Genomic DNA, 24,941 nt, shown 5'->3' on the forward strand with positions numbered 1-24,941 from the left:
AGGGCAGAGCAGAGGACTAGAAAACAGCTCCTCCAGCACAGTCAGTGGCTTCCTGGAGCCCTCAGCCTGGCTGTGTTTACTCAACCTCACAAACTGGAAGAGGAAGAAAAAAAAAAGAGAGAGAGAAACAAAGAGAAATAACCATGGTCACTGTCCTGGAGCACCACACAGTGTATACAGAAGGAGAAAAGTCTCATAGAAACATGCTTTCTAGGCACAGCACGCGCCTGTCAGATGGACAGACTCCAGGATGGAGGGAAATGAGGGATTCTGGGAAGGAGGGATGTGAGGAGTTCCCTGTCCTGGGGGATTAGCTGAGTAGCTCTGAGCAGCCCAGGTTGGTGGTAGGGTCATTCTGCTTGGATGGGAGCTTTCCTGGCTTCCTGCTGACTTGTGAGTTTTGGTGCATCCTAGGCAAGCAATGACACTACTGTATTAGGATTCTCCAGAGAAGCTAAGCCAGTAAGATACTGTAGGGCAGGCAAAATTTTATCTCTGTCCTTTTAGGGTTTTTTGGCTGGGCCTGAGAACTAAAGACATGAGCAAGAGAAAAGCATTCAAATTTATCTAGGCTGGGCATGGTGGCTCATGCCTGTAATCCCAGCACTTTGGGAGGCTGAGGCAGGTGAATCACTTGAGGTCAGGAGTTCAAGACCAGCCTGACCAACATGGTGAAACCCCGTCTCTACTAAAAATACAAAAATTAGCCAGGTGTGGTGGCGGTTACCTGTAGTCCCTGCTACTTGGGAGGCTGAGGCATGAGAATCGCTCTCTCTCTCCTGCCACCTTGTAAAGATGTGCCTGCTTCCTCTTCACCTTCCACCCTGATTGTAAGTTTCCTGAGGCTTCCCAGTCATGCTTCCTGTTAAGCCTGCAAAACTGTGAGTCAATTAAACCTCTTTTCTTCATAAATTACTCAGTCTCTGATAGTTCTTTGTAGCAGTGTGAGAATGGACTAATACACTGTTTTTGTTTTGTTTTGTTTTGTTTTGTTTTTGAGATGGAGTCTCACTCTGGTGCCTAGGCTGGAGTATAGTGGTGTAATCTCTGCTCACTGTAACCTCTGCCTCTCAGGCTGAAGCAATTCTCCTGCCTCAGCCTCCTGAGTAGCTGGGATTACAGGTGCCCACCACCGTGCCTGGCTAATTTTTGTATTTTTAGTAGAGATGGGCTTTCATCATGTTGGCCAGGCTGGTTTCGGACTTTTAACCTCACGTGATCCACTTGCCTTGGGCTCGCAAAGTGCTGGGATTACAGGCGTGAGCCACCGCCCCCAGCTTAATACGCTATATTAATCAGAAACTGCCAACTAACCTCTAACTTGGGACTTTTCACTCTAACCAGTCAAAATTGTTTTCTTTGTCTGGCTTCTGCAAATACATGATTAAGTTTCACTTCCCCTCTAATAGAAGCACTAGCTGCTTTGGTCTTGTGCTATCTTAATTTATGTGTCACTGAATGCTCAAATAAACTCTTTAGAATGTAAATGGGCTTAAGTTTATCTTTTAGCAGATCTGATGTCAGAGGTAGGATCCTTCAGAAGGACATCAGAAGGATCTGAAGGATTTCTCCCCATCCTGGGCCCAATGATGGTCTCCAGGAGCAATGAGCAAACAGGTGTAGGCATTTCACTGAGCCCCCTACACGCTGCTTCCTGCAGCATATTTGAAGGTCATCACTGGTAAGTCCCACTCAGATACTGTATTAGTCCCTTCTCACACTGCTATAAAGAACTACCTGAGACTGGGTAATTTATAAAGAAAAGAGGCTAAGCCAGGTGTGGTGGCTCATACCTGTAATCCCAACACTTTGGTTTTTTTTTTGGTTGTTGTTGTTGTTGTTGTTTTTTGAGTCAGAGTCTCACTCTGTCGCCCAGGCTGGAGTGCAGTGGCACAATCTCAGCTTACTGCAACCTCCACTTTCTGGGTTCAAGTGATTCTCCTGCCTCTGCCTCCCAAGTAGCTAGGATTACAGGCACATGCCACTATGCCTGGCTAATTTTTGTATTTTTAGTAGAGACAGGGTTTCACCATGTTGGCCAGGCTGGTGTCAAAACTCCTGATCTCAGGTGATCCACTCACCTCAGCCTCTCAAAGTGCTGGGATTACAGGCGTAAGCCACTGCACCCGGCCAATCCCAGCACTTCAGGAGGCTGAGGCGAGCAGATCACTTGAGGTCAGGAGTTGGAGACCAGCCTGGCCAACATGGTGAAACCCCATTTCTATTAAAATATTTAAAAAATCAGCTGGGCATGGTGGCACGTGCCTGTAATCACAGCTACACGGGAGGCTGAGGTAGGAGAATCCCTTGAACCCGGGAGGCAGAGGCTGCAGTGAGCTGAGATCACGCCTCTGCACTCCAGCCTGGGTGACAGAGGATTGATTGACTCACAGTTCTGCATGGCTGGGGAGGCCTCAGGAAACCTACAATCGTGGCAGAAGGCGAATGGGAAGCAAGGCACATCTTACATGGTGGCAGGGGAGATAAGGGGGGAAGTTCCACACCCTTTTATACCAACAGAGCACGTGAGAACTCACTGTCACGAGAATAGCAAGGGGGAAATTCGCCCCCATGATCCTATCACCTCCCACTAAGTCCCTCCCTCACCACGTGGAGATTACAATTCAAGATGAGATTTGGGTGGGGACACAGCCAAACCATATCACATACAAACTCCAGAACTTAAATTGAGTTCTCTGAGTTGAGCCGATCTGGACTGGGTTTGGAAGTTGTGGTAGAAGTTTAACGCATCCTGTAGGGAGGCTTCAGGTATCTGACTGGGTCAGACAGAAACTGAAATGGTTTTAGTGAAAGACCTCTAATAGGTAAGATTCCAGGAAAACAAACAATTCTGGGCTCATTTAAATCCAGGGGGTCTGGGACTCCATCGCAGGACTTGTGCTCTTCTAGAGAAATGAGTGAATCTTACCGAAAATAATTTAGAATTTTGGTGGCCACAGTGGGGAAGTTTTAACCTAAATAAAACTGCTCATCTCCAGAATGCATTGAAAAAAAAGAGGGGGGATCCCAAACACCCCAGAAATAATGGGATGTATTTTTGGTTGGCAAGCAGAGGGTTCTAAGTTCTCCATCTTTCTCACTAGCCTCCTCTGAATCTGCTGACTTCTTTGCTTGGTTACTTTCCCACCTTGACGATGCAATGAAAAAAAACCCAGCTAGATAAGTTATACAAGTTAGGCTGTCAAATCAACCATGTCTGCTTCTTTACCCTTATGCCATGGTTAAAATCTTAAGCTCAGAGCAATAATGAAAAGTATCCCTGTCCGGCATAGAAAATGCTTTGTCTGCCCTATTTGTTAATGGGCTCCACCCTGACCTCAGTAATCTAGTTACACATATGTTGACAGGACCTGAGGAAGCTCAAAATTGGATGCAAGAGGCAGAATGGTATTGCTCTGAGGACAATATCCAAGGTCCACAAGCCCCTACTTGGTCCATATATAGGCCAGAAAAAACCCAAACTTTTGACCGGGCGCAGTGGCTCACGCCTGTAATCCCAGCACTTTGGGAGGCCGAGGAGGGTGGATCACGAGGTCAGGAGATCAAGACCATCCTGGCTAACACGATGAAACCCTGTCTCTACTAAAAATACAAAAAAATTAGCCGGGTGTAGTGGCAGGCACCTGTAGTCCCAGCTGCTCGGGAGGCTGAGGCAGGAGAATGGCGTGAACCTGGGAGGTGGAGCTTACAGTGAGCCAAGATTGCACCACTGCACTCCAGCCTGGGTGACAGAGCGAGACTCCATCTCAAAAAAAAAATTGATGCCTGATAGCATTTCAATTTATCAGTTAGTCTGGAAACTACACGAGAAGAAAGAACAAAATACCCTTAAACAACTACCCCCGGGCAGGGAGACTCATTTTCCTGTCTCTCCGGGCCTGATACGTTTTGCATAGCTCGCATTCTTCACACTGCTCTAGGCTACTTTTCTTTCTCATTTCCCCCTTTTGATAGATATTTTTCTCTTCTGAAAGCATTGATGATCGACATTTTTTTTATACATATGATTTTTGTTCACTGTCACGTAAGATTCAGGAATCAATGTGTTAGATGCAAGTTTGTCCCATGTCACTGGGAAGGCTTATTCCCAGGCCATCTGTCCTACTTCAGAGGGAAAGAGGAGAGGTACCTATGGTTGAAGAATTTAGTGAAGGTGCCGGGCATGGTGGCTCACGCCTGTAATCCCAGCACTTTGGGAGGCCGAGGCAGGTGGATCACCTGAGGTCGGGAGTTCAAGACCAGCCTGGCCAACATGGTGAAACCCGTCTCTACTAAAAATACAAACATTACCCGGGCGTGGTGGTGCACGCTTGTAATCCCAGCTACTCAGGAGGCTGAGGCAGGAGAATCGCTTGAACCTGGGAAGCAGAGGTTGCAGTGAGCCAAGATCGCACCATTGCACTCTAGCCTGGGCAACAAGAGCAAGACTTCATTTCAAAAAAAAAAAAAGAATTTAGTGAAGTCTCAAGGTCAAATTGATTAGAACCACAGAGGGACAAAGCAATGGGAACTCAGTCGAGCCATCCGCTTACAAAGGAGCCGTGACATGTGAGAGCATTTCTAAGCATCTAGCTATCATGATTTTATTTTTTGTTGTTGACTTAAGACATCTAGAAATGCAAAGCATAATCAATTTAAGAATAAAAACTACTGGCCGGGCACAGTTGCTCACACCTGTAATCTCAGCACTTTGGGAGGCTGAGGTGGGAGGCTGAGTTGGGCAGATCACTTGAGGTTAGGAGTTCGAGACCAGCCTGGCCAACATGGTGAAACCTGTCTCTACTAAAAACACAAAAATTAGCCAGGTGTGGTGGCAGACGCCTGTAATCCCAGCTACTCAGGAGGCCGAGGCAGGAGATTCGCTTGAATCCTGGAGGCGGAGGTTGCAGTGAGCTGAGATGGTGCCACTGCACTCCAGCCTAGGTGACAAGAGTGAAACTGTATCAAAAAAAAATATGATGCAAATAAAGACAGTTATTAACAAAACAAGTTGAAATCCAGATCTGAAAAGTGTTCTTACTTGTGAAGGTAACAAATCAAATAGATCATGTAATGGAGTTGGCTTTTTGACAGCTTGCAGCCATTTAGCCTTTTGAGTGATCCTTCCAAACCGAGTTTCCACTTCTCATCCAGGTTTGAAGAACAAGGTGACTGGTTGTGGTCAGCTTCGGTGGGAGATCTCTGGTAATGAAAGATGTCCACTCAGGTGGGCTGCCTGTTTAAAGTGAAAAAAAAAATGTGAATCCATGAGTCAATGCCCCTGATGTTAGCTGCACAAAGACTGGTTAACAGTACGTGACATGATCCCTTCCAACATGGTTGGAGGGAGTATTTTATTTGATGATGTTTCCAATAAACAAAATCTCCAGGTTGGAAGCTGTGATCTTTGATGTCTGTCTCCAGGGAGATTGCTTTTTAAAAGAATTCTTCATTAATTAAATTTTTTTTTTTTTAAGTGAGAAGCTTTATAAAGGCCCTGGCAATCATGAAGTATAGCATTTTTAAGAAGAGCTGGCTCATAGACTTCTGCATTCAGGCACATGGCCTTCCTGTTATTTCAAAGAAAGAAAGCCAATGTTGTTGAAATGGGGTAGAGTGTGAATTAAGCAATACCAATGGAAGACTCTTAGGCCAGAGAAGTTTCAAGTTTCTATAAGCTTGGCCAGGCACGGTGGCTCACGCCTGTAATCCCAGCACTTTGGGAGGCCGAGGCAGACGGATCACCTGAGGCCAGGAGTTCGAGACCAGCCTGGCCAACATGGCGAAACCCATCTCTACTAAAAAGTACAAAAATTAGCTGGGCATGGTGGTGGGTGCCTGTAATCCCAGCTACTCAGGAGGCTGAGGCAGGAGAATTGCTTGAACCTGGGAGGCGGAGGTTGCAGTGAGCTGAGATCACGCCACTGCCCTCTAGCCTGAGCGACAAGAGGGAGACTGTCTCAAAAAAAAAAAAAAAGTTTCTATAAGCTTTGCCAATTTGATTTTTATTATTTGTGCATTTCACAAGTCTGGAAGACTGAGGGTGGTATGGACAATGGAAATGTTGAAAAATCAGCCATACGTTACAAATAAACTGAATTATTTGACCAGTGAAATGGGTTCTTTAGTTTCCATGAAGATTGGAGGGAGCTCTCCAAGAAGGAATAGGGCAAGATTTAAAGTAGTCATGGTCAAAGATGCAATCAACAAAGAAATTTGGTCATTTTATTGTTTTGTGGCCTACTGAAACGGGAAGGGTTCCCTTGTCCCCCTTGCAGGGCGTGTGATGGGGGAGTGGTTCGCTTCTTCAGTGCCCCGCTGCTCAGACCTGCAGGGGAGCATACAGATGGGCAGGTTGTGGGGCTCCAACCCACGGCAGCATCTAGGGGTGGATGTTTACAGCTCCTGAAGCCCCAGTGGGCATGTGTTACAAGGTGCTCTTTTAGTTTTGCCATCTATAGGCAGCTTGTGTTAACCAGCAGCTCAATTAGACCCTCTGCTTTGTTACAAGGACAGAGGGATTTCTGTATCCCAGGTTCTTGCCTTGGTGTACTGGAAGAATAGGATCACACCTGGGCTTGGAGAATGAGTGCAAGGTTTTATTGAGTGGAGGTAACTCTCAGCAGTTGGAGGAAGCCAGAAGGGCATGGAGTGGGAAGGTTTTGCCCTGGAGTCAGGCTGCTCAGCGGCCTGGGCTCGCCTTTGACTGCCAGGCCAAACTCCGCCTCGTTCTGCAGGTGGATGGCCTGCTGGCATGCTGGCGTCTGTCGTGTGCTCTTCCACCAGCCTGCTCCCTTCTGTGGCGGATTGGTCAGAGAGGTGGGAAGAACTATAGGGAAAGGACGCAAACCTTCTGAAAGGTGGGAAGGTTCTGCAGAGCCCCGGGGGAGAAGAACTGAAGGCAGCTCTTCTATAACCCTGAGGCAGAGGGCAAGGAGTAGGTACAAGGGAGTATGGGGGATTTTATCTTAAATAGGCATGTTTACTTATGTCGACCAGGAACTGACCTTAGATCATCTATGATCACCTATGATCATGTTTCAGGGAACATGAGGTTCCCTGAAAGGGGAATAATAAATATTAATTACTTACAGATTGTGTCGGCTCCAGGTTTTCGACATTGTGCCTGCACTGAATAAAAGCAAAGCAGCTCCAGCTTCTTCCACTAGAGCCAGGCAGTCACCTAGCTGCTCTTACACTGCATACCTGTGTCTGGGTACTCATTTCCTCTATTGGCCAGGGTCTGTGGGACAGAGCTGGCACCCCTCAATGACCTCTCAATGTCCAGCCACTTGTGTCTTCTTCTGCCAATGTGTTCCTCTCCACGTCCAGCTGCTTGTGTGTCTGCTTGCTAGGGTCTCAGGATTTTTATAGGCACAGGATAGGGGTGTGGTGGGCCAGGGTGCTCTTGGGAAATGCAATATTTGGGCAGGAAAACAAAAATGCCTGCCTTCACCCAGGTCCATGGGCACAGGCCTGGGGATGGAGCTCTAGCCAGGGACTACACATTCCTCTACCCAGCACTTCCCTGCCCACCTTCCGTATCACTATAATTCAACATAATACTTACAATAATGACCGATAATATATACCAACACATATCAGATTTTTAGGAATCTCATACAATTTTGGAACACATATTAATAACACATTTCACAAATATAACTCAAAGAAAGTTAAATGTCATTTCTTTTTTGACAATGCTTGCTGTGTAATTTTTACATGCCAAATAATACCAAGTTCTCTTGAACTTACATGGGTTTTTTTTTTCTTTTTCAAATGTTGAAAAGTTAGTTTGAGGTCAAAATGGCTTAATTTAGAATTTGAATTTTCATTTTTGGAAGTTTGTCAAATACCAAAGCTTTAAAACACTTGATATTAAAATAGAAAAGGTTTAAAAGACTTGTTCAAAATAGAATCATGGGGAACTTCAAAATAATAGTCATTCATTTAGCCAAAGTGATAACTGAAAGATTTCAGAAAAGCTGGGTGTGGTGACTCATATCTGTAATCCCAGCACTTTGGGAAGCCAAGGTGGGAGGATCACCTGAAGTCAGGAGTTCGAGACCAGTCTGGCTAACATGGTGAAACCCTGTCTCCCCTAAAAATACAAAATTAGTTGGGCATGGTGGCAGGTGCCTGTAATCCCCGCTACTCAAGAGGCTAAGGCAGGAGAATCGCTTGAACACGGGGGGTGGGGGGGAGGTTGCATTGAGCCAAGTTCGCACCATTGCACTGTAGCCTGGGCAAAAAGAGCGAAACTCCATCTAAAAAAGAAAAAAGATTTCCGAAAGCAAAAACCTTTATTGTTTGATAGAGAGGAGACTCAGTTTTCTAAACAATCCAAAGACCTAATGAAGGAAGCATAAGGCAAACTCGCTCCTCTTTTTTTATTTTTTTCACTTTGCAGTTTGCTCAAAAGGCAAACAAAAATCTTTTACAATCTCTTATTACTACTACATGAAAATCTCGTTTAAAAGAGAAAACTAAATTCTACCTTTACATTAGTGTATTATTAATGCTACAGCTAAAAATATAGTTATAATAAAATCTTGCAAACAGATCCATCTAATCTCAATCACTTTTGACCACTACTCAAGATAAAGTTTCTATATACCTTTTATACTCTTACAATGTTTTTCTTTTTCTTTTCTCTTTTCTTTTCTTTTTTTTTTTTTTTTTTTTTGAGATGGAGTCTCGCTCTGTCACCCAGGCTAGAGTGCAGTGGCACGATCTCTGCTCACTGCAACCTCTGCCTCCCGGGTTCAAGCGATTCTCCTGCCTCAGCCTCTGAAGAAGCTGGGACTACAGGCACCTGCCACCATGCTCGGCTAATTTTTGTATTTTTAGCAGAGACAGGGTTTCACCATATTGGCCAGGCTGGTTTCGAACTCCTGACCTTGTGATCTGCCCACCTCGGCCTCCCAAAGTGCTGGGATTACAAGTGTGAGCCACCATGCCCGGCCACAATGTTTTTCATTGTCTTTCTTTCTCCAGCTTTGTTTATTCATTTGGCTTTATCTATCTCATATATATGATATGATATGATACACACACACATGCATATATATACGTATGCATATATATACACACACATACACGAACGTATATAATCATATATATTTCTTAATGGGATTATATATATATATAATTTTAGAGATGGGGTATTGCTCTATTGTCCAGGCTGGAGTGCAGTGGCAAAATCAGAGCTCCTGGGCTCAAGCAATCCTCCTGCCTCAGCCTCCTGAATAGCTGAGACTACAGGCATGAACCACCATGCCCAGCTAATTTAAAAAAAATTTATCAGGCCAGCCATGGTGGCTCATGCCTGTAATCCCAGCACTTCAGGAGGCTGAGGCAGGTGGATCACTTGAGCTCAGGAGTTTGAGACCAGCCTAAGCAACGTGCCGAAACCTCGTTTCTACAAAAAATACGAAAGTTAGCCAGGTGTGGTGGCACAGGCCTGTAGTCCTAGCTAGTTAGGGGGCTGAGATGGGAGGATTGCTTGAGCCCGAATTCTTTTTGGTTTCTCCAATTTAAGTGTCTCCCACTTTTCTGACTTGTAATCATTAAGAACAAGGATTGCTTTGTTCCTAAAGCCCTACAAGCAGGATATGGACAACTGGATTAAACTTCAGAGAAAACCCCTCATGCCTGATGTAGGGAGCACTCGAGGAGTTTGCTGAAATGCCTTCTGCCATAAACAGAGATATTAAAACCACAAATCAGGAAAATATACTTCGAGCTTCAATCTAGGAATCTTGATTAACTGACCCCTGGACTCAGAGACTATATTTATAGTTTGTTCTGGTTATCTCCCTGAGTGAGAACTGAGCCCATTCAACCCAGATTCATATGTTTGCAAGGTGTCCTTGAAAAGGAGAGAGAGAGAGAGAGAACAAGGTGAAGACACACTTGTTCCCGGCTGCCCAGGCCTGGAAGTGACACACTTCATTTCTGCCCCATTTGGATGCAAGAAGACTGAGAAACTGTTTAGCTCTGTGTCTGAGAAGAGGAAATGAGTTTGTGATATCTAGCCAGTCTCTATCACATACAACCAACCCATGCTTTAAAAATGAAAAATAAAATAAAATAAAAATATAAAACAAATCCATGCCTATCTTGGAACTCAGTATGTACTCGCAGTGGTATCATAAATAAGTTTGAAAAGAAGAGTTATTTAGATAGCATTAGTGAAACTGATTCCACCTATTAAGAAAAATTACTGGATCCTTACCTCACACCATATACAATAAAGTCTAAACAGATCAGTGGTTCTTGATAGGAGGCAATGTTGTCACCCAGAGGATATTTGGTAATATCTGGAGACATTTTTGTTGTCCCAACTTGTGGGGTGCTATTGACACCTAGGGATGCTGCTCAACATCCTCCAATGCACAGGGCAGCTAGCAAATAAAGCCCCAATGGCCACAGTGTCAAGGTTGAGAAGCTCACAGCAAAGCCCCAAACGGCCATAGTGTCAAGGTTGAGAAGCCCTGCACTAGGGTTCACCTACACTTGAGAGAGAAAAATAAAATACTAACAGAAAAAAATAATTAAAGAAAGTTTTTTATGACCTTGGGCTAGGGATAGATTTCTTTTTTCTTTCTTTCTTTTTTTTTTTTTTTTGGAGTTTAAAACTTTTTATTTGGAAATAATTTCAAAGTTATAAAATGTTGCAAAAAAATTTTTTAAACTACCAAAAACAGCCATATTTACCCTTTACCCAGATTTACCTATTCAACATTTTATACCATTCACTTCATTATTTTCTTTCTCTCTTTTTTTTTTTTTTATTGATCATTCTTGAGTGTTTCTGGCAGAGGGGGATTTGGCAGCGTCATAGGACAATAGTGGAGGGAAGGTCAGCAGATAAACAAGTGAACAAAGGTCTCTGGCTTTCCTAGGCAGACGACCCTGCGGCCTTCCGCAGTGTTTGTGTGCCTGGGTACTTGAGATTAGGGAGTGGTGATGACTCTTAACGAGCATGCTGCCTTCAAGCATCTGTTTAACAAAGCACATCTTGCACCCCCCTTAATCCATTTAACCCTGAGTGGACACAGCACATGTTTCAGAGAGCACAGGGTTGGGGGTAAGGTCATAGATCAACAGCATCCCAAGGCAGAAGAATTTTTCTTACTACAGAACAAAATGAAGTCTCCCATGTCTACTTCTTTCTACACAGACACAGCAACAATCTGATTTCTCTATCTTTTCCCCGCCTTTCCCCCTTTTCTATTCCACAAAACCGCCATCGTCATCATGGCCCCTTCTCAATGAGCTGTTGGGTACACCTCCCAGACGGGGTGGTGGCTGGGCAGAGGGGCTGGCCCCCACCTCCCTCCCAGACGGGGTGGCTGCCGGGCGGAGGCGCTCCTCACTTCTCAGAGGGGGCAGCTGCTGGGCGGAGGGGCTCCTCACTTCTCAGATGGGGCGGCCAGGCAGAGACGCTCCTCACCTCCCAGACGGGGTCCCGGCCGGGCAGAGACGCTCCTCACCTCCCAGACGGGGTCGCGGCCAGGCAGAGGCGCTCCCCACATCCCAGATGATGGGCGGCCAGGCAGAGACGCTCCTCACCTCCTAGACGGGATGGCGGCCGGGAAGAGGCGCTCCTCACTTCCCAGACTGGGCAGCCGGGCAGAGGGGCTCCTCACATCCCAGACAATGGGCGGCCAGGCAGAGACGCTCCTCACCTCCCAGACGGGGTGGCGGCCGGGCAGAGGCTGCAATCTTGGCACTTTGGGAGGCCAAGGCAGGCGGCTGGGAGGTGGAGGTTGTAGCTGGCCGAGATCACACCACTGCACTCCAGCCTGGGCAACATTGAGCACTGAGTGAACGAGACTCCGTCTGCAATCCCGGCACCTGGGGAGGCCGAGGCTGGCGGATCACTCGTGGTTAGGAGCTGGAGACCAGCCCGGCCAACACAGCGAAACCCCGTCTCCACCAAAAAAACCGGGATCGATTTCTTAAACAAGGCCCCTAAATGAATGAATTTAACTAAATCGAAACAAAAGATTTCTCTTTTTAAATTTTTAATGGATACATTGTACTTGTACATATTTATGGAGTACAATTTGGTGGTTCCATATACATATATGTGTTTTATAATGATCAAATTAGGTAGGCTGGGCATAATGGCTCACATCTAGCATCCCAGAACTTTGGGAGGCCCAGGCGGAAGAATTGTTTGAGCCCAGGAGTTCAAGGTCCCCCTGGGCAACATTATGAGACCCCATCTCTATAAAAAATTTAAAAATTAGTGGGGTGTGGTGGTTCATGCCTGTGGTCCCAACTACTTTGGAGCTGAGGTGGGAGGATTGCTTGAGCCCAAGAGATCAAGGCTGTAGTGAGCTATATTCCCATCACTGCACTCCAGCCTGGGTAATAGAGGGAGATCCTGTCTCAAAAACAAACAAATTAGGATATTTAGTGTGACCATCACCTCATGCATTTATCTGAAGTTTTCTCTTGTACAATGATCATTATTGTTTATCAGATTATCAGATAGATGATAAAGGAAATATTTGCAACATTTGACAGGAAGAGGGAGGACCTGTGGTTTTTAATGGTGGAGCTGGGATTCCCACTAATCCTTCAGAATACCCCAAAAGCCACAAAGACCATGAAAACCAAAACACACATTCCATCTAAATACACACTTTATCTCTTATGAAAGTAGGAGACTCCAAGCAGTTTGGGAGGCTGAGACAGGCAGATCACCTGAGGTCAGGAGATAGAGACCAGCCTGGCCAACATGGTGAAATCCTGTCTCTACTAAAAATACAAAAATTAGCCGGTCCCAGTGGCATGCACCTGTAATCCCAGCTACTCGGGAGGCAGAGGCACGAGAATCACTTGAACCTGGGAGGTGAAGGTTGCAGTGAGCCGAGATCGTGCCACTGTACTCCAGCCTGGGCGGCGACAAAGCGAGACTCTGTTTCAAAAAAAAAAAAAAAAAGAAGAAGAAAGAAAGAAAGTAGGACACATCTCGAGTGACTACAGTTAAGAGCATCTGTGCACCAAGTAACATATCTGGGCACCTATACAACAAAAGCTCACAGATAGACAAGGACTCTGGCAGTTTTAAACAACAGATTTCAAACTCTGCCATAGGAAAGCAGAGAGGCACCACCCTTCAATTGCTCTTGGGACATTTACTATAATAATAATGTATTATGCCTTAAAGGAAATTTTAGAACATTCCAGGGATTAAGAGGGGTGGGGAGAGGGAGAGAAATAGTACAGATGACAGTCTTTCATTATGAGGCAATAAAATGAAAAATAACAAAACCGGGAAACAAAATCCCCCTAACCCCTGTACATTTATAAATCTTTCTTAAAATGACTCCCGTCAAAGAAGAAATCAAAACCAAAATTGCAGAACATCTAGCGAATGATGATAAAGATGCACTATATGTAAGAACTATTGGTCTACTTGACTGGATTGCTATGGCTTTAGAATCAGTCTCGCTATCTGCCAGGGCAAAACCCACCACCCACCCCATCTTCTTCTTCAAAATTGTCTTGGCTATTCTTGGCCCTTTGTTGTTCTATATACATTTTGGTGTCAGCTTTCCCACTTCCATGAAAAGCCCTGGTGGGATTTTGATGGGAATTTGCAGTGAATTTACAGATTAATTTGAAGATGTGACACCTTTATGATATTAAGTCATCCACCTGGTGAAAGCCCTGTGAACCAGCCTGGCTCCCCCATCCTCCCAGCAGCTGAGGGGCCGACTGGCGGGGACTGTGGGTGCACGATAAAGGAAGGAAGCCATAAATACTGGCCATGGCCTCATGACCGGCTGCAGCCACAGAGGTCCCCTTCAATGTCCTTTGTGGCTTTGAGTTTTGCATAGTGGGAGGAAATTGTCTTTGCAAGGTGCAAAGTGGCCTCAGGAGGAAGAAAATGTAATAGAAGACAACTGCTCAACCTGTTTCTGATCATAAAAACTCAACAGTATTTTTCTTTTTCTTTTCGCTGATTTATAAGATGAGGCCTGACATTTCTAAAACCTGAACCATTGAGGAATGGGGAAGATGAGTTTCACATTTCTCACAGCTTAGAAGGGGCGTTGAAGGGGTGTGTAAGCTTTTCCTGGTGTCTGTCATCCCAGATAGCCATCAAGGACTATGAGGAGTGAAAAAGAAGAGACTAGAGCTTTTGTTTTAAGGGACAAGAGCTTTTGTGTTAAGGGACAAAGGGGGTATAGGCAAGACTTCAGGTGACAACAGGGGGATGGGCAAAGGACCAATGTAGAAACAATCGTTACCTAGACCTGATCTTCTGGGTTTCCGGATGTGAGTTTGCTGCAGGGAGGCACCAGCAGGACTGGACCCAGGGGACTGATACCGGTACCTGGGGTCTGTGTATGCCCAAGACCTCCCTGGTCCTCCGTGATGGAAACTGCAGACCACGTCTAATGCGTCAGGATGGTATATGCCAAAGAGGGACCCTGAGACCCTGGCAGAGTGATGGAGAGTGGCCACACCAGGATGGCGGCGCGGAGGGTATTCCATGGCCCCCGAGCTGGGCCAGCAGGGAGAGAGGCCTGGGCCTGATGCGTCATTCATTGTGCTGCTTGCCTTAAATACTTTCACCTTGTCCTTTGCGTGCCCCACCGGCCGTGACTGATAGACTTTACTCTTTCCAGTTTAAATTCATGGAAAAAAAAAGATTTCCAGTTCAAGACAGCAGGATACAACCTGAAACCCACTATGTCTTTCTCAAACACATCAAGACCAGAGAAGAAAAACTAGAAAAACTTTTTTTTTTTTTTTTAAGACGGAGTCTTGCTCTGCCACCCAGGCTGGAGTGCAATGGCACGATCTTGGCCCACTGCAATCTCTGCCTCCCGGGTTCAAGGAATTCTCCTGCCTCAGCCTCCCGAGTAGCTGGGATTACAGGCACCTGCCACCATGCCCGGTTAATGTTTTGTATTTTTAGCAGAGACGGGGTTTCACCATGTTAGCCAGGATGGTCTCGAATTCCTGGCCTCAAGTGATCCACCCGCCTCGGCCTCCCAAAGTGTCGGGATTATAGGCGTGAGCCACCGCACCTGGCCTGTATTTCCTATTTAGCATTCTTTCCCTGTATTTCTTCTTTACTCTGTTTTCTTGTCTTCAGTTGAATTGAGGTTTTTGTGCTAGTCCCTTCTCCCCTACTATTGGAAGTTACACATTTTACTTTTATTTTTAGTGATTACTCTTAAATTTTTAGATCATACCTAAATTTCATGTCCAAGCAAAAGCTGATTAATATCTCTATCCCCCTTCCTGAATATGAAGTGAAAACAAAAACAGAGTATATGTCCAGGCGCAGTGGCTCATGCCTGTAATCCCAACACTTTGGGAGGTCGAGGTGGGCGGATCACCTGAGGTCAGGAGTTCGAGACCAGCCTGGCCAACATGGAGAAACCCTGTCTCTACTAAAAAAAAAAATAAATAGCCGGGCGCGGTGGTGCATGAGTGAGCCGAGAGTTCACGAGTTCGAGAAAAAGTAACAATTTGGCCAGGTTCAGTGGCTTACGCCTGTTATCCCAGCACTTTGGGAGGCTGAGGTGGGTGGATCACCTGAGGTCAGGAGTTCGAGACCAGCCTGGTCAACATGGTGAAACCCTGTCTCTACTAAAAATACAAAAATTAGCCAAGTGTGGTGGTATGCACCTGTAATCCCAGCTACTTGGGAGGCAGAGGCAGGAGAATCGCTTGAACCCAGGAGGCAGAGGTTGCAGCGAGCTGATTGCACCACTGCACTCTGGTCTGGGTGGAAAGAATGAGACTCCATCTCAATAAATAAATATTTTTAAAAAAATCACCTAGAAACAGTAACAGGTATTGTCAGGATGGTCATAAAATGTTATTACTTTCTTCTTGCTTTTTTGGCATTTCTTCAATTTCAAACATAGGAAAAAAATTGATGTTTTTCATTTTTCAAATATAATATTTGATTACAATATTGAGTAAGTCCCTCCCTTGAGAAGCTCTGTGCTGGGGGTTGGGGAAGATCTGATCGTGCCTTACTCACACTGGGCCTGACAATAGGTGCTCAAGATAGTTGTATGGGGTTGTTGTAGGACCAACAGGTTTGTATGCCCATATGTATGCAGTAACAGACCAATTACACTGAGATAGCAGGGTTTGCAGCACAGAAAGAGTTTAATGATTGCAGGGCATCAAGTTTGGAGATGGGAGGAGACCTTCAAATCCATCTCCCCAAGGAATTTTGGACTGAATTTTTTAAGGAGATTGTGGAGGGCAAGGGGCTGGAAATTTGGGATTGTTGATTGCCTAAGCAAGGGGCATGAAATAATTGGGATTGGAAACCGCATTCTTTGGTGAGCCAGCTCCTCATGGGGACCAGTTGAGTCAGTAGTTTTATCAGCATGCAGGATATGAAGGAATACTTCAAAAGGAAAATTTAGCATTTTATGTTCAAGTTGTTATTTATACAGCAGTTAAGGGCAGCTATAATCTAGTGTCTTTGTCACTCCGGGACAACAGGCACCAACCAGCCATGAGGAAGCAGGTCAGAGAGCAGCTGACCTCATGATGAATGCTGAGTATGCTGCAGGCTTGGTTTATTTTCATCTTTTCCCCCTACTTCTTCCCTAATTGGTTTTATAAAGTTTATAGGGACGGTTGTAGGGTGGTTGCAGAAAGCTTCCTGGGGGAGGTGACGTCCAAAGGGCTCCTAGGAGGACTAGGGCCAAGTTGGGAGGAAGACAGATCCTCTGGTGCAGATCCAGCTTGTATGGGCAAAGCCAAAGGAGCTGGAACTGGGGAGGTTGACAGGTGGCAGCACAAAGGACCTTGAATGCCAGGCCAAAGGGTCTTGAGCTTTGTTCTGAGGGCAGTGGGGAACCACAAAAACTCTCAGGCAGGAAAGGGGCAAAACGGGTCTGAGATTTATAATAATCCCACTGTTCCATGTTTGCAGAGAAGGGGCTGGAGGAGCCAAGATGTGAGGGTGGGAGGCCCCAAGGATACATTGTTAATTTCAGGTGAGAGATGACAGGGCCACAGCCATCTATCACTGTGCAGGGAATGTTTGGAAGGTAAAGTTGACCAGATAGACACAGTGGATGTGGGGCCAGTGGGACAGGGAGGAGCCCTTGATACCTCTTGGCTTGTGGCCTGGAGGCTGGCTGGGGAGGCTGATACACAGAGTGACACAGGATGGGATGGGTGCTGAGGAGGTGAGAGCCAGGACCTGAGATGCTGCAGAGAAGGCTCCTGGGAGATGACATCGGAGTGGATCTCCTTCTTCGCTTGAGAAGCCTGGCAAGTAGGTGCTCCAGTGGGTGGGGACCAGTGGGGGATTTGTGGTTAGGAGACCTCAGGCCGAGTTCTGGCAGTTGTGTCATCCTGGGAAGGCCACTCAGCAATGCTGATACCCTGCTTCTGAAAACAGGGCTCATCATTCCTGAGGCTGGAGTTTTGGAGGATTAAGGAGGTAACACATGGCAAGTGCTTGGCCCAGAGCCTGGCACTGAATGAACAGAGGATCCTTCCCTCACTCTCCGTTTTCCATCCCCCCTCATGCCCAGCATCTCCTGTCCCCAGCATCCCGAACCTGCCTCTCCCTCAGCCTGTATTCCTTTGACCCAGTTAGAGACAGATGAGGAAGGAATCCACCCGCTGGCTCTGACCTGCCCCCCTTCTTCTGCCCCAAAGGGAGGGATCCGAGGACTCAGGTCTGAGCCCGGATTAGCTGTGTAATGCCCAGCTTTGCCTAGGCAACCTCTTTCCCTGACCAAGAGAGGGGGCCTGCGGCTGGCAGCCAGGACTCCTGGGCTCTGGGCCTGATACTACTCTATCTGTCTGGGAAACCTCAGACAGGGAAGAGATTTCTTGGTGCCTCTCTTGGGAATGTCACTGACGTCCACAGTGACTGTCACATGCGTGTCAGTTGTTCTGTGGGTTTGCTGTGTGCGGGGCACTGTGGAATGGAAGAAAGGCCTAGATTCCAGTCCAGCTCCACCACTCAGCAGCTTCATGCCCACAGACAAAGGACAAAATCCCCTTGAGCCTCAGTTTTTTCGTGGACAAAATGGAGTGAACACCTTGTGGGGCTGCTGTGGGGTATGTGAGAAAATAGCTGCAAAGCAGTTTTGTAAACAGCACGTTTTAGAGAGATCAGGAAGGATGATTACAGCACAAAAGAACAGAGATGGTTCCTCCCCATGAGGACTGGAAAAGAGCTGGGGAGAGCAGGCCAAAAAGGTCACTCTTATCACGAGGACCACAGCAGAGGGTTCCAGGAAACTGAAAAAGACGAGTTCATCAGGCTTCCAAGACCTCCTGGGAAGGCAAAGGACAGAGGGACCTCCTCAGGTCAGGGGAAAACCGAGGGAGGGGGACAGCCACACAAACGCCCTAAAGTCTAATGACGGCAGAAAGGGGTCTTGGGGGACGGGGGTGGGGTTCACAGCAGTGGCCTGGGCGTGATGACCCTGGCGAAGGACGGGGTCGCAGAGCCCTTAAATCCTGGACCAGTGGCTGATTCCAAAGGCAGCAGGGACCAGGCCAGGATTTTGGGCAGAAGCAGAAAGTGCTGGACTCTCCTGACAAGAGCTGAGAGAACTCAGCGGCGCCAGCAAGTGTTTGTGCCGTGCACTGACCATCTGCATCCTCTCTGCCTCACCCCAGCCTAGGATTCCTTGACAGGCCCTCCGGGAAGATCTCCGCGAACAACCCCCTGCCTTGGAGTCTGCAATCCTTCCTCGAGCACACGGACGCCCGGGGTGGGGAAGCCCACAGTCTGGCAGGGCTCGCACTGGGCAGAATAATTGCAACGTAGTCATGAGGATCGGGCTATGACCTGCCTGACTTTTCACTCCTCCCATGATACACCGATGCATACCGCAGGTGCACACTAAACGCCGAATCTATAGAAAGTGGAACACACCAGGACCCAGCAGACGGCGACATGCGAGGTTTGTTTACTTGTGGCATCAAAGGCTGGGAGCCGGCGGGCGTAATCCACGAAGTGAAGCGGCCTAAGGAGGGAGCGAAAGAGCGAGCGGTGGGGACAGCCGCCGCTAAAGGCCAGCCCGGCGGAGGGAGGAAGGCGGACCCCAGGCCGGTGGGACCACATCTCCCAGAAGCCCCGGCGCCAAGGCACTGGCCTCTCAGTCCTCCCCCGAGGAGGCGGGGCCGCTGGCGAAGTTGAACGGGCGCAGCGATACCGGTGCGCGGCGCTGGCGGCGGGCGCGTGACGTCTTTCCTGCGCGCCACCTAGCGTCTCTATCGCGCCAGTTCCTCAGCCTCAGTGCTATGAAGGTGACAGCGTGAGGTGACCCATCTGGCCCCCCGCGATGCTGGCAACACGGCGGCTGCTCGGCTGGTCGCTTCCCGCGCGGGTATCTGTGCGTTTCAGCGGCGACACGGTGAGGCCCGGCCTGGCTGGGGCCACGGGTGTTCGGGGCCGGGTGTCGCGGCCGCGCCTGTGCACGAGCAGTCCCTGGGGTCTGTAGTGGCCTCTGGAGAGCCCTTCTCCCCAGGCCAGGCGGGAAGGCCCCCGCTCCGGCCTGGATGATGTAGGGGAACGGGTCCCAACGCGGGGCCGACTCCTTTGGCCCTCTGACTTGCTGGCTTCCCTTGTTTTACAGTCCTCGGCCTGGCGGAAGTTTTGCAGGTTATGAAGCGCCCTAGTCTTTCATTCCCTCCTTGTCACAGCCTTGTAGGGCGTGAAGGGGTCATTGCCCCATTTAGGGATGCGCACCTCCTGATTTCCCGTCCACTGCTCTGCGCCCTGAAGTGGCTGAAAAGTGCTCTTAAAAGGATGGGAATCCCGTCGCCCTCAGCTGGTGCGCTCTCCACTGGGTCGTGGGGCTCCTCATTTCATCCTAAGTGAGCCCCTCCATCACCTGTGTGTTAAGGAGGCATTTCTTTCCCATCAGTAAACACATTTCGCCTCTTCGGCCGAGGTAGGAATATAAAAGGCCCCTGGCCTACCCAAGTTTTGGTCCAGCAGGGGAGCCAGGCCGGGAAAGGGCCAAGCGGCCACACTCGGCTTGTGGGGCGGTGTGGTGCCGTGATGCAGCTGTGGGTTTGGCCACCGACAGACCTGGGCTCAAATTGGACCTGCTGCTTTTGACTGTGAGACCTTCCATAAGCTCCTTTTGCTCCAAGCCTCAGTTTTCTCCTCTGTGAAACAGAGAAAATCGTTCCTATCAGAGTTCTTATGAGGATGAAATGGGATTTTGGATGTAAAATGCTTCCATCCAGTACCTGCTAAACAAAATGCTTACTAATGGCCGGGCGCGGTGGCTCACGCCTGTAATCCCAGCACTTTGGGAGGCTGAGGCGGGCGGATCGCTTGAGGTCAGGAGTTCGAGACCAGCCTGGCCAATATGGTGAAACCCCGTCTCTACTAAAAGTGCAAAAATTACCCGGGCGTGGTGGTGAGTGCCTGTAATCCCAGCTATCCAGAGGCTGAGGCACAAGAATTATTTGAACCTGGGAGGTGGAGTTTGCAGTGAGCTGAGATTACGCCACTGCACTCCAGCCTAGGCAAAAGAGCAAGAGTCTGTCTCAAAAAAAAAAAAATGCTTATTAAGTGGCAGTGGTAGCTATGATGCTATAGATGCTTCCCTAGCCCTAGCCCAGCCCCTCCTAAATAGGGAGACCCAAGATTCTGTAGCTTCTGGCCCAATCCCTCATGGCCCCAGAGCACTGCTGGACCTCCTGACCCTTTGTCTCCCTAGACAGCACCCAAGAAAACCTCATTTGGCTCGCTGAAGGATGAAGACCGGATTTTCACCAACCTGTACGGCCGCCATGACTGGAGGTGAGACAGTGCCCTTAGTGTGTTGGGTCCCGGAGCAAGGTGTCCCCTTCATTGCCTTCCCTATTCTGTCCAGGCTGAAAGGTTCCCTGAGTCGAGGTGACTGGTACAAGACAAAGGAGATCCTGCTGAAGGGGCCCGACTGGATCCTGGGCGAGATCAAGACATCGGGTTTGCGGGGCCGTGGAGGCGCTGGCTTCCCCACTGGCCTCAAGTGGAGCTTCATGAATAAGCCCTCAGATGGCAGGTGTGTGTGTGGGGGCGGGGCAGATGTGGCTGTGGGAGAGACCTTGGGGGTGGCTGGGGTTTCCCTGGGCCTTTGGGCTCTTTCCTTAGAAACTTAGCATGAATGAGGTGGGCACATGTTCCCAGGCCTTAAATGGATGGGACCTACTCTGTGGACTTCCACAGGGGAGACTTATGTAGCAGAATCAACACATGATTTTGACTCAGGCAGACTTAGTTCAAATCCTAGCTCTGCCTCCTAATCATAGAGGTTTGGGCAATTTCCCGGCCTTTGTGAACCTTAGCTTCCTTTTTGTAAATAGGTACAGTGATATCATGCAAGGATTAAAGAGATAATGTTCATACAGCTTTTGGCCTGTATGCTGGTTGGCACATAAAGCAAATGATAAATGTCACCTGCTTTACCTCCTTTTGATGGTAGAGCTTGAGGAATGCTCTTTGTCACCAAGAGTAGAATCTGGCTCTCAGGGGCAGACACAAGGAGAGATGTTTGGATGAGCTGAATGAAGACCTTTCTTGTGGTCATAGCCACCCAAAGACAGAATAGGCAGTGAGCTCCCTGTCATTGGTGGTGAGCAAGCAGAGCCCCTGGGACATGTTGGGAGGGCAGTAAAGGATTGGCTGTCAGAGGAGACATCTTTGAGGCCTCCCTGGGTGGAGTGGGGTGGCATGGAGTTGAAGACCCAGTCCTGATGGCCCTGTAGCCTGTCTGACCTGTGGGCCCCTGCAGGCCCAAGTATCTGGTGGTGAACGCAGACGAGGGGGAGCCGGGCACCTGCAAGGACCGGGAGATCTTACGCCATGATCCTCACAAGCTGGTGGAAGGCTGCCTGGTGGGGGGCCGGGCCATGGGCGCCCGCGCCGCCTATATCTACATCCGAGGGGAATTCTACAATGAGGCCTCCAATCTGCAGGTGGGCAGGGAGAGATGTGGACAGATGAGAAGGTGTTCAGTGTGCACTCACACACCCCTCACCCAGCACAGTTGTTCTGAGGTGTTAGTACCTGGTCTGTCAGTGGTTGAACTGGGGGAGTGGTGGCCAGTCCTGCATGCATCCCAAATGGGACTTGGCTCCCAAAGCCTCCTTCCAGGGCTCCTAATGCTGCTGGTGTAAATTTTTTTTTTTTGCTTCAAAAATATAGTATTTTTTATAAAACAAGTAGCAAGAAGAAAAAACCTAAGTGGAACTACGTGTTTAGCAAGAGAGCTGAATAATTATGAATATAAACAATTCCTATTTGGAGAAAATACATTATGTTCATTGCTTGGAACTATGAATAATACTTATATCTGTAGGAAATATAGAAAAATAAAATAGGTTAAGGCAATAAGGATATAGGCAATTACATTTTTATTTTAATTTTATAAAGACTTTTATTTTTCCTTACAGACTAGGGTAGTTAGGAGACCTGATAGTAGCTACTTCGTTTTTATTTTCCTGGCAGCAAAGCAGCTTACTTATGTGTTCCTTCTTGCTTATCTGTTCCAGATCATAGTCAAGTTTTCCAATTCGTTTTACTAAGCTAGCAAAATTTTTTATACCAGGAGCATTAGGAGCTTCACCGTGGGAGGCCTTCAAGGGCTTCATGACTCCTGAAGTTATAGGCTGACTCCTGGGCTGGGGGTGGGCTGGGAAACTCACACCTTTGTCCTGCAGGTGGCCATCCGAGAGGCCTATGAGGCAGGTCTGATTGGCAAGAATGCTTGTGGCTCTGGCTATGATTTTGACGTGTTTGTGGTGCGCGGGGCTGGGGCCTACATCTGTGGAGAGGAGACAGCGCTCATCGAGTCCATTGAGGGCAAGCAGGGCAAGCCCCGCCTGAAGCCCCCCTTCCCCGCAGACGTGGGTAAGGCCTGGCGTAACCCTGGGTCAGACTGTGTCCTGTGACACCCGGGATCTGGCTAGGCTCCCTTTGGATTGTTCTTAGGGATTTCTGAGTGGCTTCCCGGCTGGGGCCAGATAGAGAGTAGGCTGGCAACAACACACAGGCTCCCCCAGGGCCGCCTGCTGTCCCTCCTCCTGCCTCGGTCCCCACCGCACCAGTGCTGCTCTGTGGCTCCACCTTCACAGTGCCTGTGCTGAGGCTAAGGGCATGGGGTGAACAAGGCAATGAGGCATCTCTGGAGTTTGGGGTCCAGCAGGGATAAGAATGATAAGGGGATATTAGAGCAGGGGCTCTGCCATGGGAGCAGGACCCTGGGACACACCTCCCTGCCAGGAAACTTGCCCCACCCCCTAGCAGCCACCAGTTCTCTTCCCATTTCCCTGAAGGAGTGTTTGGCTGCCCCACAACTGTGGCCAACGTGGAGACAGTGGCAGTGTCCCCCACAATCTGCCGCCGTGGAGGTACCTGGTTTGCTGGCTTTGGCAGAGAACGCAACTCAGGCACCAAACTATTCAACATCTCTGGCCATGTCAACCACCCTTGCACTGTGGAGGAGGAGATGTCTGTGCCCTTGAAAGAACTGATTGAGAAGCATGCTGGTAAGGCCTGGGGCCAGCCAGGTGGTGGGGTGGGGGGTGCGCAGTGGGGGCAGGTGTCCACAAAGAGAGCCTGGGCGGGAGGGCTCAGGAGACGGGGCTGGGTCTAGGGGCTGACTAAGGGCCTGGGCTGAGGACTAGGCAGGTGTGCCAGCCCCAGCCCTGACCATGCATCCCTTTGGGGACCGACTTGGGGCCCCAGGGGGTGTCACGGGTGGCTGGGACAACCTCCTTGCTGTGATCCCTGGCGGCTCGTCTACCCCACTGATCCCCAAGTCTGTGTGTGAGACGGTGCTGATGGACTTCGATGCGCTGGTGCAGGCACAGACAGGCCTGGGCACAGCCGCGGTGATCGTCATGGACCGCTCGGTAAGGGTTCACACACCAGCCCCGGTCCCTGCCCTCCTGGTTGCTGTCTCCCTCCCTGGGCCTCCCAGAAAACCCTCTTGCCAGCACTCAGGTCTCAGTTCCTGCAGCCTGAGATAAAGCAAGGTGGAAGAGGAGGGAGGAAGGCTGCTCTGAGGAGAATACCCCGGAGTCTGGGCAGCACAGGGGGCCCAGGGAGGCTGGAGGAGGCCAGAACGCTGGGTGGGCTGGGAAGAGCTTCTGGAACTGGGGGAGGGGCTGCTGCTAGGGGGCTGAGGCCCAGGCTTCTGTCTGGCCGTGGGTGCCTGCTAATTGCCCCTCGTCACCCAGACGGACATCGTGAAAGCCATCGCCCGCCTCATTGAGTTCTATAAGCACGAGAGCTGTGGCCAGTGTACCCCATGCCGTGAGGGTGAGCATCGGGCAGGTTGGGGGCTTGCTTGCTGTGGCTTCATTTAACCTCCACCCCACCACGTGGCCTGCAGCCCTCAAGCGCCGCCCCACATCCTGGCTGGGGAGATCATCAGGCCCTCTCTTGTGGCTGTGGCTGCAGGTGTGGACTGGATGAACAAGGTGATGGCACGTTTCGTGAGGGGGGACGCCCGGCCGGCCGAGATCGACTCCCTGTGGGAGATCAGCAAGCAGATAGAAGGCCATACGATTTGTGCTCTGGGTGACGGGGCCGCCTGGCCTGTGCAGGTATTCACCACCCTTCTGCGTAGCACGGAGGGTGGGTGGCACCAAGGGCCCAGGGTGTTGGGGGATTTTTGGACTCTGTTTCACACGGTCCCCCCACCGACCCCAGGGTCTGATCCGCCACTTTCGGCCGGAGCTCGAGGAGCGGATGCAGCGGTTTGCCCAGCAGCATCAGGCCCGGCAGGCTGCCTCTTAGCCCACCACCCTGGCCTGCTGTCCTGCGTCTATCCGTGTGGAATGCTGGACAATAAAGCGAGTGCTGCCCACCCTCCAGCTGCCGCTGCTGTGACTGTGCTCTTTACCCTTTACCCAGCACACAATCCTCAAGGGTGGGAGGGGAGAACAGGGTCCAGTCTGGC

The 24,941-nt window shown here is 49.1% G+C and overlaps 2 protein-coding genes across 2 annotated transcripts; one reads left to right on the forward strand and one right to left on the reverse strand.

The window, feature by feature from the left end:
• Positions 1-16,147: 16,147 nt before the first annotated feature.
• Positions 16,148-18,298, reverse strand: LOC100990592 (uncharacterized protein NDUFV1-DT). The gene has a single exon (XM_055094595.2). The coding sequence runs from the start codon at positions 17,421-17,423 to the stop codon at positions 16,611-16,613; it is 813 nt and encodes a 270-aa protein (XP_054950570.1). The 5' UTR covers positions 17,424-18,298; the 3' UTR covers positions 16,148-16,610.
• A 116-nt stretch (positions 18,299-18,414) lies between these two features.
• On the forward strand, positions 18,415-24,855 carry NDUFV1 (NADH:ubiquinone oxidoreductase core subunit V1). The gene is made up of 10 exons (XM_003828734.4): positions 18,415-19,391; positions 20,712-20,794; positions 20,868-21,038; positions 21,768-21,951; positions 22,696-22,885; positions 23,311-23,523; positions 23,723-23,889; positions 24,217-24,298; positions 24,440-24,585; positions 24,692-24,855. Exons 1-10 carry the CDS (start codon positions 19,320-19,322, stop codon positions 24,776-24,778), a joined length of 1,395 nt encoding a protein of 464 aa, XP_003828782.1. The 5' UTR covers positions 18,415-19,319; the 3' UTR covers positions 24,779-24,855.
• The last annotated feature ends 86 nt before the right edge of the window (positions 24,856-24,941 follow it).

This window comes from Pan paniscus, chromosome 9 (assembly GCF_029289425.2).
Source record: "Pan paniscus chromosome 9, NHGRI_mPanPan1-v2.0_pri, whole genome shotgun sequence".
Classification (NCBI taxonomy): Eukaryota; Metazoa; Chordata; class Mammalia; order Primates; family Hominidae; genus Pan; species Pan paniscus.

Excerpts from the sequence above, each read along its gene's own strand:
- LOC100990592 (XM_055094595.2), bottom strand. The coding sequence starts at position 17,423 with ATGATGAGCCCTGTTTTCAGAAGCAGGGTATCAGCATTGCTGAGTGGC.
- NDUFV1 (XM_003828734.4), top strand. The coding sequence starts at position 19,320 with ATGCTGGCAACACGGCGGCTGCTCGGCTGGTCGCTTCCCGCGCGGGTA. Across the intron at positions 23,890-24,216 it reads TGATCGTCATGGACCGCTCG|ACGGACATCGTGAAAGCCAT; the intron begins GTAAGGGTTCAC and ends CTCGTCACCCAG. Across the intron at positions 24,299-24,439 it reads GTGTACCCCATGCCGTGAGG|GTGTGGACTGGATGAACAAG; the intron begins GTGAGCATCGGG and ends CTGTGGCTGCAG.